The 17,505-nt window shown below is 41.3% G+C and overlaps 2 protein-coding genes across 5 annotated transcripts in view; both read right to left on the reverse strand.

Moving 5' to 3' along the window:
- B3GNT6 (UDP-GlcNAc:betaGal beta-1,3-N-acetylglucosaminyltransferase 6) overlaps positions 1-604 on the reverse strand; it is a 6,746-nt gene extending 6,142 nt beyond the window's left edge. The window contains exon 1 of the mRNA XM_011938968.1: positions 510-604. The gene's annotated coding sequence lies outside the window, so the exon portion shown is untranslated. The remainder of the gene's footprint in view (positions 1-509) is intronic.
- A 12,876-nt stretch (positions 605-13,480) lies between these two features.
- The window catches only part of ACER3 (alkaline ceramidase 3), a 158,914-nt gene continuing 154,889 nt past the window's right edge, over positions 13,481-17,505 (reverse strand). For all 4 annotated transcript variants that reach the window (XM_011938949.1, XM_011938948.1, XM_011938947.1 and 1 more), the window contains 2 exons: positions 15,497-15,542; positions 13,481-14,999 (listed from right to left, as the gene is read on the reverse strand). In XM_011938949.1, the coding sequence (XP_011794339.1) occupies positions 14,946-14,999; positions 15,497-15,542 (100 nt within the window). In that variant the 3' untranslated portion in view covers positions 13,481-14,945. The remainder of the gene's footprint in view (positions 15,000-15,496; positions 15,543-17,505) is intronic.

Below are 17,505 nucleotides of genomic sequence, written 5' to 3' on the forward strand. Positions count from 1 at the left end.
GGGGTTTTACCATGTTGGCCAGACAGGTCTCGAACTCCTGACCTAAGGTGATCCACTCGCCATGGCCTCCCAAAGTGCTGGGATTACAGGCGTGAGCCATCTCACCCAGCCAGGAATTGCCCCCCTTGTTTTCCCAGGAACTACTTTGGTCATTTCCTCCTCTGGTTTGATGCTGAGAGATCGATGGCTGGAACATAGATTCCTGGGCCACCCACCCACCCCCTACTATCCCAGGGCATCCCTGGAGGAATATTAGTATAGCAGAATATAGTATAGCAAGAAAGGCAAAGAAACGTTTTATTAGCTGTTAGGGCCTTGGCCCCAACCCTCAGCATGAAGCCCTGAGCCCTGGGGTCTGCACTGGACCTGTGCAGTAGGGGCAATTCTGTCCTCATTCCTCTCCCCTTGGCCTCCCCCGTTTCTTGCTTGGCACTCTGATGAGAGGGGAATGCAAAGAAGGAAAAATGCACCTCCTTCCCAATAGGAAGAAGCCCAGGCCCCCATCTTACCTGTAGTATTGGAGAGAGAAGAAATAGACAGGAGCCATCCCCAGCCTGAGACTTAGCCTTTAACCCCTTTATTTCACACACTGAGGTTCCACCCCAGGCCTGTGGCTTCGTTCAGTCCTCTTGAATCTGACCAATCCATGACATTACCCCTCCTCCTTAGGGGTAGGGTGAAGAGGGGGAGGGCAGCTACAGGCTTCCTTAGCCACCGGTGACTGCCTGCTTCCTCTTTAAGCTCAAATGTCCTTAGAGTGTGGGTCAAATGAATCTCCTTGGAGGAGGATGTTCTCAGTGCGGTATTGTACCTGTGCTCCTGGAGAAGGTGCATCTTGTCTGTAAAGACAGTGTGTGATGATGGACCTCACATAGAGGCCCCCTGTGAGTTGCCCAGAAAAGTGTATAGTGTGCCTTCAGAGGCAGAGGCAAACTGCCTGAAGGGCTGTGGAAATAGGCACAGAACATAACAGGTTGGCCACATCTGTAAGAGTAAAGTATTTATTAGTTGTTGATTGAATAAAATCAGTTTAATTTTAATATTAGGTATGGGGCCCTAATGGATGGGACCACAATGTTAAGTTGTAGTGATCCATCACAGGCTACCATATATAAACATTTATATATGTAAAACAGAGATAAAATCTATATTATATTTTTATATATTACATTTTATATATTAAAACGTACATATATTTAAAAATATAAATATATTAAAATGTATATACATAAAATATATGTATTTCTAGATTTGAGCATAGGCAAAATTGGGCTGCTAAATGGAGAAGTAGTAGGGGATAATCACCCTTTTAAAAAATAAGGTTTTTTATAATGAGTTTTAATCCCTGAACAGCTTGCTTTAACTTATATTGGGCCATATTAACTATAAAATGGGGGCTCATGGAGTCCCATTTTATCAAGCCAATTTGCAAATGACAAAGAGGCACTTTAATTTTAATTTATTATAACTATTAATATTGAAACAGGGTCTTACTCTGTCTCCCAGGCTGGAGCGCAGGGGCACTATCACAGCTCACTGCAACCTGCGCCTCCTGGGCTCAGGTGATCCTCCCATCTTAGCCTCCTGAGTAGGCACACACCATCACACATGGTTAATTTTTGTATTTTTTGTTGAGACGGGGTTTTGCCATTTTGCCCAGGTTGATCTTGAACTCCTGGGCTCAAGAGATATTCCTGCCTTGGTCTCCCTAAGCACTGGGATTACAGGCATGAGCCACCATGCCCAATCTAATTTATTACTTATTTTGTCAAAGCAAATATGTCTAATGGAAGACATTTTATAGCAGTGGGTATGTGAACATGGGAAATTTAGGCAAGGCTACACTTAAATTGAGGCATACTCATTTAAAAAATTTTATATGTCGTCACCCTCTCAAGATTATAGGGTCAGAGTGTTTAAATTAGTGGGATCCCCAGGTATAACTTGAGCTCCAGTATTAAGTTCATGAATTTTTGACAATTAGGGCATTTTCACAAATGTTAAGTTAGAAACTATGTTGTAGAGGCACAAAAACCAATAAGTGCTGTTTTTAATCTTTTTGTTATATAAATTTTTAGTATATAAATTAGGAATCTTGAATTTCCAATTAAATCAAGTTATGGAAAATATAGCATATACACAACTTGCCATATATATATGTGTATATATTTATTTATTTATTTGAGACAGAGTCTTGCTTTGTCACCCAGGCTGGAGTGCAGTGGCTTGATCTCGGCTCACTGCAACCTCCGCCTCCCGGGTTCAAGCCATTCTCCTGCCTCAGCCTCCTAAGTAGCTGGAATTACAGGTGTGCACCACCACGCCCGCTAATTTTTTTGTATTTTTAGCAGAGATGAGGTTTCATCATGTTGGCCAGGCCAGTCTGAAACTCATAACCTCGGGTGATCCACCCACCTCAGCCTCCCAAAGTGTTGGGATTACAGGTGTGAGCCACCACACCCAGCCTATTTATTATATTTATATTAAAATATGTACAGAATTTATTTATATACACTATATATAGTATAAATTACGTACATTTATTCATATATGTAATTTATATAATTTATACATACCTTTTATTTTTCTCTGTATCTAGGGGTTTGTTCATAAATCAATAAGTAATCTAAGGCTAGCATTATGTTTCCAAGGCTTGGTGTTTGCTCAGTACCTAAAGTTTAAAGTTCTAGGCTGGGCACAGTGGGTCACATCTGTAATCCCAGCACTTTGGGAAGCTCAAGTGGGTGAATTGCTTGAGCCCAGTAATTCGCAACTAGCCTGGGCAACATAGTGAAACCTCCTCTCTACAAAAAAAAAAAAAAAATCAGTCGGATGTTGTGGTGCACACCTGTAGTCCCAGCTATTTGGGAAGCTGAGGTGGGAGGGTTGCCTGAGCCTGGGAGATTGAGGCTGTAATGAGCTGCGGTAGCACCACTGCACTCCAGCCTGGGCAACAGAGCTAAATAAATAAATAAATAAATAAAGCTGGAGTTGTAGCTGCCTAAAGCATTAGTTTCTCTTGTTTGATTTTTGTTGTTGTTTTTAAGGCTTTTAGCCAGCAGAAGCTGTGGGTGTTAATTTCAGCCTCTAGTTGATAAGAGGAGAAGCAGGAGGAGGAAAGGGACTCAGTGTCTCTAGGAAGGTGCTCTCTGGGATGGCCCCCACTGCCAAATAACCAGTTCATTTTTTATCTTTTTCAGTAAAAATTTTAGAATGGCTAGCATTTCTAGGTAACTAAATAGGAAGATCTCTCTCTCTCTCTCTTTCAGTGTTTGCCTGACAAACTCTTGGTGGTATCAAGCAGCCCTCTATTGTTTTGACCTTACAAATTGTTACTGGAAAAACTTTGGGAGTGACCTCCAGCATACTGGATTCACAGGCAGCTGCTTCCCTTTCCAGGGTGCCCTAATCGACATATGAGGGGTTGGGGTGGGGACCAGGAGCCACCACAGCAAAGAATGCAGCAAAGGAGGCACTGGCCTCAGCAGCCCTGACTCTTGGGAGACGCTATGGGACTCCGGTGAAGTGACTCCCCCAAGCGGCTAGGGCTAGGCAGTTAGATCCTTTCCCGTCTCCACTTACTGACAAAGAGAGCCGAGTGTCAGATCACCCCTTTCTGACTGTTACTCAGGAGGAATGCTGCTCTCCTAGAGCATGACAGCCCTTGTCTCTCAGTAGTGAGATGGAGGTAGAGCTGCACTGTCCCGGCCGCCTCACTCTGGCTGGACATGAGGACTTCATCATTTATAGCCAATAGAGTCCTGACCACTACTGAGACCCCAGGTCATGGGGACAGCATGCCTAGCTCAAGGGGCAACACACCCCCAAAAGTAGCCCATTGTTTAGGATCCTCGTAATCTCAGGGAGGCTGAGGTGGAAGGGAAACACACCTTCCTTGCCCTGTGACGGCTGCAGGGGACTCCAGCGGTTCAGAGGTTGTCTGTAGCCACTGCGGTTTCAGGTGATTCCCCAAGACAGCACCGACAGCAGCAGTAAGCAGATGGCAGAGCAGCGTGATGGAGTGGCAGCAAGCAGGGTGCTGCCCAGACCCCCGGCTGTGTGATACAAAAAGTTAGCCATTCACAGCAGACTTTGGGATTGTGTCCCAGCCGCAACCACAGTCCTGCCAACTACTACAGCTGTTTCCAATGAAACTCTTTGTGTTTCTCTATTCACTTAGCTGATGGCTGCTGGAGACAGTAGCTACCTTAACGGTGATAGAGAAATGTGAATAGTTTCATTCCAAACAGCATCCTCATAGCTTAGTGACTTAGTGGACATTCTGTGAGAATGTTCATCTCTCATCTCTCGGACTCCTTGTCCCTCTTACTAATTTACATGAGGGAGGTGGCTGGATGAGAAGTTTGAAGGGGGAAGGAGGTGGGAGGAAGAGAGAGAGAAGGGGAGGGACTGAGTGTAGGTTTCTGATGGGGATAGTAAGATATATCTAGAGGATTAGGAAAGCCCTAAGACTCACAGGCAACTTCATGGTGGGTGAAGGACTAAAAGGAGCTGGGAGTACTAATTCAATCTGAGAACAAATGAGGGCAAGAGAGCAGCCCCAGGGAGGGACATGACCAATTTCCTCCCAATCTGTGCCCCACTCATGAGAGTCCAGAGCAGGTTGACTGAATGACTAAATGAATTTTGTTGTTTTCTTCAAGCCCCCTAAAAACTAATCTTTTCTCCTTGGCAGATACATCTTTCAGGAAATTTGGGAATGATTTGAAGTGGGGAGAAAGTTAAATGGGGGTAAGGTTATTGGAATAAAATGAACAGACTTTAAGACAAACAGCTCTGACCTCTCCAGAGGGTTTCCGGAATGGCCAGGGAGGAACTTAGATGTATGTAGTGGGTGTGAGCGCCAAGCATGGCTTCGGAAAGGTGTGTACTGTTCAGAGACGGAATTAATGCGTTTATGACGCCTTTTCAGCCTTCCCCTTTACCATAGGTGGGTGTTTTAATCTAGCAGAAAAAGTCTCACTCCAGTGCATGTTCTGCCACACCCTAGGCTGAAAAACTGGGGCGGGATAATGCAGAAAAACCCGTCTCCACCTTGAAGGCAAACAGGTTCTGTGGGCACAGGCCAGCACCTGATGACCAGGAAGGGGAGAAGGCCGGATAGTCCCTTGTTCCAGGTTGCACTGGTCAGTGAGAGAGGGAAGAAGGGTTGACTCCTCTTGTTTGTCCAGTTTTGAGGTACCCCTACAGGCCCAGACCAGGCAATCTCATAGGAAAGATACCATTCAGAAACTGTTATGATTAGATTCACGCTACACCATGGTGCTAATCCCTAAGACACTTCTACATTTCACAGATGTAGAACCCAAAATTTAGTTGTGACTTGGCCACAACCACACAGCTTTTCAGTGGAGGACCAGGATCCTAAGCTAGGTCTTCAGACGCCCCAAAAGGAGATAACTTTTCTAACAGTAAGTACCCTCTCAGGATTAATGCCAGTGGGCTCCAGCTTGGAGCCTGCTGTTTCAGTGCAGTGTCATGTCAGGGTTATTGCCTTCTACCCCTCAGCCATGTAGCTATCTCTGCTGACAGCCACTGTGTCTCCAGCCCAGCCACAGACATCCAGACTTTGAGGAACTAGAACCCAGGCCCTCACCCAGGCTTTCTTTCCAAGTGACTGGTGATTCTCTTTGGTTTGAGATGCTCTTTTCTTCAAAAATTCCTCTACCTAATCCTTAAATGGTTTGGTTTCTAGGACTCAGTCTGAGACCCTCTTTTCTTCCGTGATCTCATCCACTTCCATTTCAATTAATATGTATGTCCATGATTCTTTTTTTTTTGGGACAGAGCCTTGCTCTGTTGCCCAAGCTGGAGTACAGTGGCACAATCTCAGCTCACTGCAACCTCCACCTCTGGGGTTCAAGCGATTCTCCTTCCTCAGCTTCCCAAGTAGCTGGGATTACAGGCACACGCCACCATGCCTGGTTAACTTTTGAATTTTTTTAAGTAGAGACGGGGTTTTACCATGTTGGTCAGACTGGTCTCGAACTCCTGACCTCGTGATCCACCCACCTTGGCCTCCCAAAGTGCTGGGATTACAGGTGTGAGCCACCGTGCCAGGACCCATCATTCTTAAATTTACATCTTCAGCTCAGATCTCTCAGCTGAGCTCCAGATCCACATTTATTATCTTTGAGCTCTCTGCCAGGATGTCTGACACAGTCTACAAACTCTGCAAATCCCAAGTGTACTCTATAATTCCTTAAACCTTCTTCCCATGTACCTCTGATATACTGGAGTTCCTATCTCCACTGCCACTATCTACCGTTCTTCCTCTATCTGGTATCCTTACATCCATACTGGCTCTATTTAATCCATCCTCCATCTTTTCCAGGGCTTTCCAAATTCAAATTCTTTTTTTTCTTTCAAAGATGATGTCTCTGTTGTCCAGGCTGGAGTGCAGTTGATTTTAGCTCATTGCAGCCTGGAACCCCTGGGTTCAAGCGATCCTCCCACCTCAGCCTCCTGAGTAGCTGGAACTACAGGTGAGTGCCACCACACCTGTCTACTTAAACTTTTTTTGTAGAGATGGGGTCTCGTTTTGTTGCCCAGGCTGGTCTTGAACTCCTGGTCTCAAGCAGTCCTCCCACCTTGGTCTTCCAAAGTGTTGGGATTACGGGCATGAGCCACTGCACCAGGACAACCAAATTCAAATTTGTAAGATGGCTTTTAAAGCCCTGTGTGACGTCATTCCAGCCCATCTCTCCAGAAACCTCACCTCTGGTTCCCTCTGCTATAAACGGCCTTTCCCTTACCTTCCTTAATACCTCTCATCCTTCAGTTCTTGGTGTAGATATTCGTCTTCAGGGATGTCTTCCCTACTTCAGCTCCCTCGTATTCCCTCCTAGAACTTTCTATACCCTTCCTTATGACGCTCATCCAAAATGTAATTGGCACAATTACTTGTGAGACACTAAGTGCCATGAGGGCAGGCCATGAGGGCAGGTATGTGTCTTATTTTTCACTGTATTCCTAGTGCCTAATAACAGACCTTCCAGTTTATTGAATGGATGGCACATAGTAGGGCTCAATAAATGGATCCCCCCATTTTCTGCTTTCTCATTTCCTTTGAGAATCAACCCTTACTTTGGGATTAGGCCACGCTATCAAGTGAGACAGGTCTTGCTTTCTGTCTCACCTAAGAAGGTAGACTGCATTCCAGTCTAGAGCAAAAGACAGGAAAAAAGCTGAAAAGGCTACCCCAGAACTGCGCTAGAGAGAAGCTCAGAGTAAGTTCATAGAATTTGCTAAATCAAATGACAGATGCCTTTGTTAGGCAGATGTGTACTGTTCAGGGTGAAATAAAGCCATTCAAACTCCTTTTCAGCCATTCCCTTCACAAAGCACAGCCCAAATGGCTTTGCACACTCATGTCTGTGTTTTGTCAGGTAAAGGTTCCTGGTTCACCTCTTGCCAGCATCCATCTGTTCATCCAGCCAAGGCTGCCCCACCCTGACACACAAAGCTAGTGACACACACTAGCTGAAGAATCAACCATATGGTCAGCAATGACTAAAACCACCCATTCCAGCAGGCTTGGCTAAGAAAGCTAATATTTGAAAAGCTGTGGTTTGAGGAACTAGGTGAGTTATAGGAAATTCTAATTTGTTTTACATCTTGTAAATGGTACTTCAGTTAAATTTATAAACCACAGACACACATGGCTTATGCAGGACCATTTTTTCTGTTCCTGATCTGTCCCTCTTCATTGTATGAAGCTGGACGGTTCATGTGTTTACTTCACAGCTCCTAAAGTTGAAGATGCTGTGTATTTAAATATATAAATGTTTAATTAAAAAATGATTAGCTTTTAACCTTGCAACACACTCAGGCTTGGAGTAGAAAGGTACTGCAGTACAGTGTTAGGAGCCCAGTGACAAAGAATTCCCAGGATAATGACTGGATGCCATTTCCATGAAGAGGCTTGCTGCTGGCCTGTACTGCCAGCTTAAGCAAACTGGGAAAAGATGTGTCCTCTGAGATGCAACCCTATCTTTGGCAGGCTGAGCACAGGCTAGATTTCAGCCCCTCATTCACCCTCCTTCCTCTCTCAACTGGGTGCCTTTGTGTAGTACGTGAACTCTCTAATTACACATAGTAGCCCTGCCTTTATATGAATGTATAGATTTAAAAAATATAAATCAGGGATGAAACACTACCAGTAGTCTTATTTAAAACAATATCATTTAATTTAATATTTTCACCTATGAGAGGTAATGAATGCAGAAATATAGTCTCCATTTTAGTAGACTGGAAAAAAATACATTATCCTACTATTTTCTAGAAAAATGATTGTGGCATTAGAAAATGAAATGGAAAAAGTGAATAAGCAGACTGAGATCACCTGAAAATAAGTTAGTTGCTAATAAGATTCAGTATAATGTATGTTTATTAAATAATCGCTACTAGAACAAACATCTGCGACAACTATGAAGGTAGGAAATGCTGTATTAGCTTGAACAGTTTATCTGTTGGTCACATTGATAAGTGACTCAAATATTAAAAGTATGGAAATACATGACGGTGAACAATGCCACATGAGTACATTAAGCAAAAATAGATAATGGCCTCTATATCTTAGAACAGACTCACTTATTCATTGGCATGAATAATTTAGCTCTAAAAAGAAAAATCCAAAAGAAGCCAAGACTAACTGTGGAAAGGACTTTGAACTTTTTCTTTTAGACAGTTAAGAAAGAAAAAAGTATGCATGACTACCACAGCTTGACAACTACCATGTGGCACATTTTATATGACATGAGAAAAAATGGTCAAACTTTCTGGAAGTCAACTCAAAAGCTGAGGGCAACTAGCATTTTTGGATTTTATAGTATAGAATGGAATTCCCTTTATATTGAAAAGTAAATCATAGACCTCGCACATAGTAATTTTTCTCAAAGGTTTAGGCACTTTGCAACAGGCTATTGCCAATCTAGAAAAACTGATGTGAAAAAATAATTCAGTCATGTAAATATTAAATACATATCATGTGATTACATTCAACAAAGACATGAGATGTCTTAAATGGATAACATATTTTCATTCTGACAAATGCACACTAGAATAACCTTGCAGAGAAGTGCAGTTGGGCAGTACCACTGTACTGTACCACTGTACCACTTGCTGATGGTCTAGAGCAGGGGAGGCAAACTCCCCAGTCAGAGAGTAAACATTTTAGGCTTTGCAGGTTACATACAGTTTCTGTTGCATATTCTTCTTCTTTCTCTGTTTAAACATTTTTAAAACATGAAAACCAGTTGGGTGCAGTGGCTCACGCCTGTAATCCCAGGACTTTGGGAGGCCAAGGTGGGTGGATCACTTGAGGTCAGGAGTTCAAGACCAACCTGGCCAACCCAGTGCTACTAAAAATACAAAAATCAGCCAGGCATGGTGGCATGGTGGCATGTGTCTGTAGTCCCAGCTACTTGGGAGGCTGAGGCAGGAGAACTGCTTGAACCTTGGGAGGCGGAGGTTGCAGTGAGGTGAGATCCTGACATTGCACTCCAGCCTGGGTGACAGAGAGAGACTCTGTCTCAAAAAAATAAAATAAAATAAAAAATAAAAAAATAAATTATATATAAATGTATATATATAAATTACATAAATTTATATATATATATAAAATAAAATGAAAAAACCATTTTTACCTTGCAGGCCATACACCTGCAGCCTGGATTTGGCTTATGGGTTGTAGTTTACCAACCCCTAATCTAGACCCCTTTGATATTATGACACATTTTTATCATTTTCTTTCAGGCACAGATGATCTCTGAATGAATGCTTACAGGGAACCATATGTATATGCTTAAAGATTTCTCTAATAAATATGGCTGCTGCAACTTTAGAGTTAATTCTGCAAACTCAATTTAAAAGTGATGACCTGCAGATCTGGCATTGCCAGATGTTTCAGAAGCTTTATGATAATTTTGTGAATATTTAAGATACCAATGACTAAATTCAGTTCAAGTATCAACACTACATTGTTAAAGCAATGAAGCAGATCTTGTAAGGGTTGAAAAGGAGCTGAATGCAGAGCACAGTGACCTGTGGCTGGTGCTATACTGACTGATGGCTGCTGAGCTAGAGTTGGGGAATTTTAGGTCACTTGCAGCCTGCAACTGAATTTCTTGATTTGGATTTTAGGGTTTTCTATTTGAAAAAAAAATTCTTGTGACCAGTCTTCCACACTAGCCGCCTTTGAAATCAGGTAGTAATTAGCTGAATTTAATGATAAAATGAAGACCTTGAGAAATAATATTTGTTATTTAAAGTACATGAAAATGGGTGGTCAGTACGGCTTAGCTTTCCTCCAAAATGGCTGAATGTGTATCACAGCAACAGAAATGCTGTAGCTAACAAACGACTTAAGTTCTTGAGTGATCTGTCTTCTCCTTAGCTGCTCTGCTGGCCTATCAGAGAAGACTCTGCCTTGGTGAAACTTGTTGTCCCTTACAGTTTCCACTTTTGTTTCAGCAATGTCAAGGTTTCATACTCAAGGCAAAAGTTTACAGTCCAAAGTCAGAGATCTATCTTCAGTTTGAATTTCAAGTGTAGAAGTGTCCATATCTGGGTATATGAAGCTGACTGAGCTGATAATTTTGGAGAAATGGTGAAATTCAGTGGAATGCTCCCAAGGACCTCAACACCACCAGTGGCTTCTCCATGTAGCAATTACATAGTTAGATATTTTAACAAGTATTTCCTTATTTTTTATTTTATTACTATTATTTTTTGAGACAAGGTCTCACTCTGTTGCCCAGGCTGGCTGGAGTACAACAGTTAAAAAGACAGTATTGAAAATTTCCAGTCAGCTGGGTCAAGATGACATGATTCCTTTTTTTTTTTTTTTCCCCATTTTGCAGCTCCTTCCATAAAGAGGTCATAAAGGGGTTTAACTACTTTAAATCAAATTTTAGTCTTTTTTTTTGAGATGGAGTCTTGCTCTGTTCCCTAGGCTAGAGTACAGTGGTGTGATCTCGGCTCACTGCAAGCTCCACTTCCCGGGTTCACGCCATTCTCCTGCCTCAGCCTTCCAAGTAGCTGGGACTACAGGCGCCTGCCACCAGGCCCTGCTAATTTTTTGTAGTTTTAGTAGAGACAGGTTTTCACCATGTTAGCCAGGATGGTCTTGATCTCCTGACCTTGTGATCCGCCCACCTCGGCCTCCCAAAGTGCTGGGATTACAGGCATGAGCCACCACGCCTGGCCCATTATTTTTAAATAGTTAGAACTTAGTGAATAAGCTATAATTGTAGACACTGAAAAACAAGACAAAGTGATCAGACTAATTATAGCACTGATAGGATGCAAAATGGAAGACAGAGGTAGATCTGCAAACAGCCACACAGGTGGAAATTCCAATTATATACAGGTTCTCTTTGAAATGTCAGTTTTACATAAATACTTATCCAGCAGCACATCATAAACCACAGGGCCAAAGCAATTTCTTATCATGTAAACATGGAGTTCGTAGCTACAACTCAAATTTAGCAACAAATAATTGTTTTCATAGGACTCATAAGATAACCTTAAATTGTTAAGATGCTTTTAGGGCATTGGCTAATTCAGAACTGGCTTGTATTGTAACAGAACTTAATTTTTGCAAGCATTTAAAGATTTTCATGCATTATGTACCCGAAGTTTTTGTCTCTTAATTTTCTTTGAACCACACCTCTTATCCTTATAAGAAAAACCCTCTTAGAGTAAGGGAAGCCCAAATTAACTGTCCTAAAATTTTGCATTATATTTAAACCATATGATTTACTTCTGTCAAACTAAATACTACTATTTGGGTTCTCATTTGTAGATTATTTAAAAACAAATGTTTTTCCTGTTAATTATCAATGCATTTCCTATCACAAGGATTAAAAAGATCACTTCAGGTGGTGGGGATGTTTCATGAAACACCACGGTGGGGAGTAGATAGTGGGCAGGCAGAGTGACCAATCAGCTTAACCTCCTTTCACCTTGCTGTTCTTTAAAAAAACAAAAATCAAAGTCAAATTGCTTTGTTTTTCAGAGTGAAAATGGAGGCACAAGAAGGATATTCAGATGTGCAAGCAAATTGCTTCTTTTACGTCCTCATAAAGTATTTTCTTTTCTCTTTTTTTTTGAGACGGAGTCTCGCTCTGTCACCCAGACTGGAGTGCAGTGGTGCGATCTCAGCTTACTGTACCCTCCGCCTCCTGGGTTCAAGGAATTCTCCTGCCTCAGCCTCCCGAGTAGCTGGGACCACAGGCATGTGCCACTACGCCCGGCTAATTTTTGTATTTTTAGTAGAGACGGGGTTTCACTATGTTGGCCAGGGTGGTCTCGAACTCTTGACCTCAAGTGATCTGCCAGCCTTGGCCTCCCACAGTGCTGGGATTACAGGCATAAGCCACCATGCCCAGCCTCACAAAGTATTTTCTAAAATATAATTTGCTGTAGGGTTCACAGATGAGCACTGTTCACATTAGGTGATATGCAAACACATCATTATTGGCTCAGCAGGAAACAGACTTTTTGTACACTCTAGTTAACATGAAGTTTTCCAATAAAACAAATGACAGTGGGAGGGGGTAGTGAGGAATCCAACCCTGTAATGTCTACCTAGAATCCGAATAGGAAAAAATAAAGCTATTGAAATAAAGATAATTTAATAATATCCTATAAGTCACCAGTGATTTCCATAAAATGCTGCACAGACACAAAGTCTTGAGTGTGTTACTTAGTTGTTGAAAAGAGAGTCTTGTGTGAGGCACAGCTGATTTGGAACATTAAAGAGCCTGGCTTCCCTTTCTGCTTTCCATTCTCCCAATAGAAACAAGGGTCTTCAAAGAATAGGCCAGTCTTACAGGTCACCTCGGGGTGTAGATGACTCTCCACTATGGTGCTGGGCAATTTTATTGAACAGGCGGTCACTGGTGGTGATGGCTAAACCACTCGTTAAACAAATTGCTCTAAATGGCCTCAGTATCAAGGTGTGCTCTCTGTACCCTTAATCTGACTTTAATTCTGCAGAACCTCAGTCTTACCATGTTTAACAGCATTGCCATGTAGGACATGCCTTTATCCTACACTGTACATATATTCTTTACGCAGAAGTATATCTAACTGAAAAGTATAAAAATATAATGGTGGAAAACAAATGAATTTAAAAATGTATGATGGCTGATAGCCCAGGTAACTGCAGGTGAAATGTAACCAGAAGTCAGAATCTTGGGGCAAAATCAAGCACAGCTGTGTACTTGTGGGCTGTGCCTTCAAATGGTTTAGTTTTATACCCCCTTAAGGCAGAACCAAAGTTCTCTTAATGTTTTGGCAAGTGTTTTTCTTCCTGGAGGATCATAAAAGCAGGTGGAAGAATCAGTCTAATGGTCTAATGGTTTGTTGGGCATGCTAAGGGAAGGATGTCAGCTTGACATCTTTGGATACTTGGTTAAAAACTAAGGCTAGTAGGTGAAGAAAAACAACAGAATAGTTTTTGGTTTTAAATTTGTACAAAGGCTACTTACTGAATACTGGAAAAAATGACAAAAGTGTTTTACCATCTTTGCATAAGAAAAAAAAATTTCCTTTTGAAACTAGCTCAGGATTTGATCTTGAGTCATGTCATCATGTGGTAAAAACCATCTGGATTTTACAATAATTTATAAAAAGCAAAAAAAGTCATAAAAATGCTAAATGATGCAGAGCTACAAATATGATGATACATGAGCAGAGGGGTCAAATCAGATTTTTACTCCAGGCAGGTGTTATGTTTGTGAAAAGTGATGCAATTTGTTATACATTCAAATGCAAATTAGAACTAGCTGCCTTACGATGAGATTTCACTGTCATTTCTTATCACCCTAATTTTTGTGGGTTCTGTAGGTTTCAAGTGACAGAAACTTACATCTATTTCCTTCAGAAAATTAAGGAGCAGATATTTTAATATTCCTTGTGTAAATAGGATTCTGATCATTTAGCTTTAGTTAACGCAACACACTTCCCTGGGCACAACCATGACCTCTCTGAGAACTGGAAAATACTGCATAATTAAAAAAAATCGGAGTGTAATGACATTCCCTGACAACTTCAAATAAGTTATGTGAGGAGGATGAACTACGGGTGGTCTAGACCACCAGTCCTATTTGTCTAGCCATAGAAACAGTGACAACTTAAAGATCTGCAAAGATCAGAGCAGAGCTGGCTGAAGGCACAACATTCTATACATGTCCTCATGGAGCTTCAGAAAGGTTATAAGATGACCCACTCATTCTGGTTGGCTGTGGCTATAGGCGGACACCATAAATCCTGGGATGTGGTTAAGTATTGAACCGGGGGCAGGTCTGAGCTTGCTGATGATCCTCTGACTAGCCCTGGAACAGACAGTGAAGAACTACACAGAATCCCACAGCTAGCTTGCTCTCTCTTCTCTCTCTCTCTTTTTTTCTTACCTTTGAGAACCATCCATGAGATTAATACAATATTAATCAAATATGACAAAGCTGAGTGCTGGCTCACAGCTAACTATCAGGATATGGGGTTTTGTTGGCCCTTAGCTGTTTGCATTATTTAATCAAATATTAAGAAAAGTATAATTCACATGCAACCCTTGGCAAAAAGAAAAAAAGATTAATTCCTTAAAACCAGCACAAACTGTTAACCTGTTAAGAAAAGCCCAATTGTTTCTGCATTTGAAGCATACACACACATCATCTCTGTTTCTTTATAAACTGGAGCATGAAAGGAGGAGGGGACAAATGAGATAATGCCATGAACTAAACACCCAGCAGGCCTCACTTCTTATTCTTTTTGTGGAGTGGGTGGCAGCATTAGTCAGAAAGTCACTCCTCTGCTATGATGGTCATGACATATTTGAACTTGTAGATCTTTAAGGATTTCCTTATTTATTCTGCTAGGTCTATGGTAGGTGCTTGTTTTCTTGGTGGAATGATTCATCAATGCTTCCTGAGAGGCTCAAACAGGATCACTGGCCAGATTCCAAAGAGAAACTGTTTGGGGACAAATTAGGACAAAATGAGAAAAGACAAAATTGTTCCATGTTATCCCTGAAAAAGAATGAGAAAGAATCCACGGGGCTGTGACTATACATAGGTTTGCTAGTGATTGTCCTGGTATTAGTAGCCTAAGCACAGTTTATTCCTTCTAGACTTGGACCAGATATCAGAGAGTATTTTTATTGAGTTTATTTAAATTTATTAAGCTTTGACTGTCAAACATGGAGCTGGGCATATATAAATTATCTCTGATCTTTAAAACAACTCTGCAATGTAGTTATTAGCAGCTCAATTTTATTGTTGAAGAAACTAAGGCTTAAAGAGATTTGTCCAAGAACATGCAGTAGTAAATGAAAGATTCAATGCCTTTGGTTCCAAAGCCTGTGTTTGTTCCACTACCTTTCCAAACTCCCCTTTCTTCTTCCACCTCCATCCTATACTCCCAGTACCATACCCCCAACACACACACAGGACCTAAGAAGTGGACTTACCTTCACTTTTGGCCTATATCTTAGGTAAAGTGTTCTTGTATACAAACTGAAAGAAAAGTGGGAGGGGGAAAGCTTTTCAGATTCATTTTTAATTCATACAAACTGGTGTACTGACAAACTTAACCATAGTGCTTCTGCATGTACAAAGCAAAAAAAAAAAAAAAAAAAAATACATGAGTATATGCTTCATTTGTTCAGCAACCGGTTTTTTTTGAGCACCTACTCAAAATACTCAGTAAACCATGCTGTAAATGGATGTGCTGTAATCTAGGCTTTGATGTTCCATTTTATACAGCACAAGCAGAGTACATTTAGCATAATTCTTAAGGGCCACAGGACTTTGAAAATAGAAAATGAGCACTGACTTCAACTTAAGGTCATCAGCTACATTAGCTCCAAACAAGAGTCACAACATGTCCTTTGAAGCTTTGAAGCCAGCATTGATTTCTCCTCTCTAGCTATGAAAATCCTAGATGGTATCTTCTTCCAGTAGAAGGCTGTTTCATCTACATTAAAACTCTGTTGTTTAGTGTAACCACTTTCATCAATAATCTTAGCTAGATCTTCTGGATAACTTGCTGCAGCTTCACCTTGCACTTTTATGTTATGGAGATGGCTTCTTAAGCCTCATGAACCAATCTCTGCTAGCTTCAAACTTTTCTTCTGCAGCTTCCTTACTTCTCTCAGCCTTCACAGAATTGAAGCGAGTTGGGGCCTTGATCTGGATTAGGCCTTGGCTTAAGGCAATGTTGTGGCTGGTCTGATCTTTTATCCAGACTACTAGAAATTTCTACACATCAGAAATAATGCTGTGTCACTTTCTCATTATTCGTGTGTTCTCTAGAGGAGCACTTTTAATTTCCTTCAAAAACTTTTCCTTTGCCTTCACAACTTGGCCAACTGTTTGGCACAAGAGGCCTACCTTTTGGCCTATCTCAGCTTTCAACATACGTTCCTCACTAAGCTTAATCATTTCTAGCTTTTGATTTAAAGTGAGAGATGTCTAACTCTTCCTTTCACTTGAACACTTAGAGGCCACTGTAGGGTTATTAATTGGCCTATTTTAAACTTTGTTTTCTCTTAGGGAATAGGGAGACTGGAGGAGAAGGAAAGAGACTGGGGAATGGTCAATTGGTGGAGCAGTCAAAACATACAACATTTATTAAGTTCACTGTCTTATATGTGCATGGTTTGTGGTGCCTCAAAACAATTACAATAGTAACATCAAAGATCACTGATCACAGGCCAGGCACGGTGGCTCACACCTGTAATCCCAGCATTTTGGGAGGCCGAGGTGGGATGATCACTTGAGGTCAGGAGTTTGAGACCAGCCTGACCAACATGGTGAAAGCCTGTCTCTACTAAAAGCACAAAAATTAGCCAGGCGTGGTGGCACATGCCTGTAATCCCAGCTACTTGGGAGGCTGAGGCAGGAGAATCACTTGAACCCAGGAGATGGAGGTTGCAGTGAGCCAACATCGTGCCACTGCACTCTAGCTTGGGGGAGACTCTGTCTCCAAAAAAAAGAAAAAAGAAAAAAGAAAAGATCACTGAGCACAGATCACCATAACAGATATAATAATAATAATAAAGTTTGAAATATTGTCAGTATTACAAAAAATAAGACAGAAACATCAAGTGAGCACATGCTGCTGGAAAAATGTCACCTATAAACTTGCTTAGCAGGGCTGCCACAAACTTTCAACTTGTAAAAAATACAATACCTGAAAAGTACAACAACAAAAAAGTTATGCATGTTTTGTTTATTTTGAAATCAAGAAGTGTGATGTTTCATGTCTGCTCTTTTTCAAGATTGATCTGGCTACTTGTGGCCTTTTGTGGTTCCATATGAATGTTAGAATTATTTTTTCTATTTCTGTAAAAAATGTCTTTGGAATTCTAAATGAGATTACATTGGATCTGTAGATGGCTTTGGGTAGTATGAACATTTTAACAACTTTGTCTTTTAATCCATGAACACAGGATGTCTTTTCATTTGTTTGTGTCTT

This window comes from Colobus angolensis, unplaced genomic scaffold (genome assembly GCF_000951035.1).
Source record: "Colobus angolensis palliatus isolate OR3802 unplaced genomic scaffold, Cang.pa_1.0 Scaffold179, whole genome shotgun sequence".
Classification (NCBI taxonomy): domain Eukaryota; kingdom Metazoa; phylum Chordata; class Mammalia; order Primates; family Cercopithecidae; genus Colobus; species Colobus angolensis.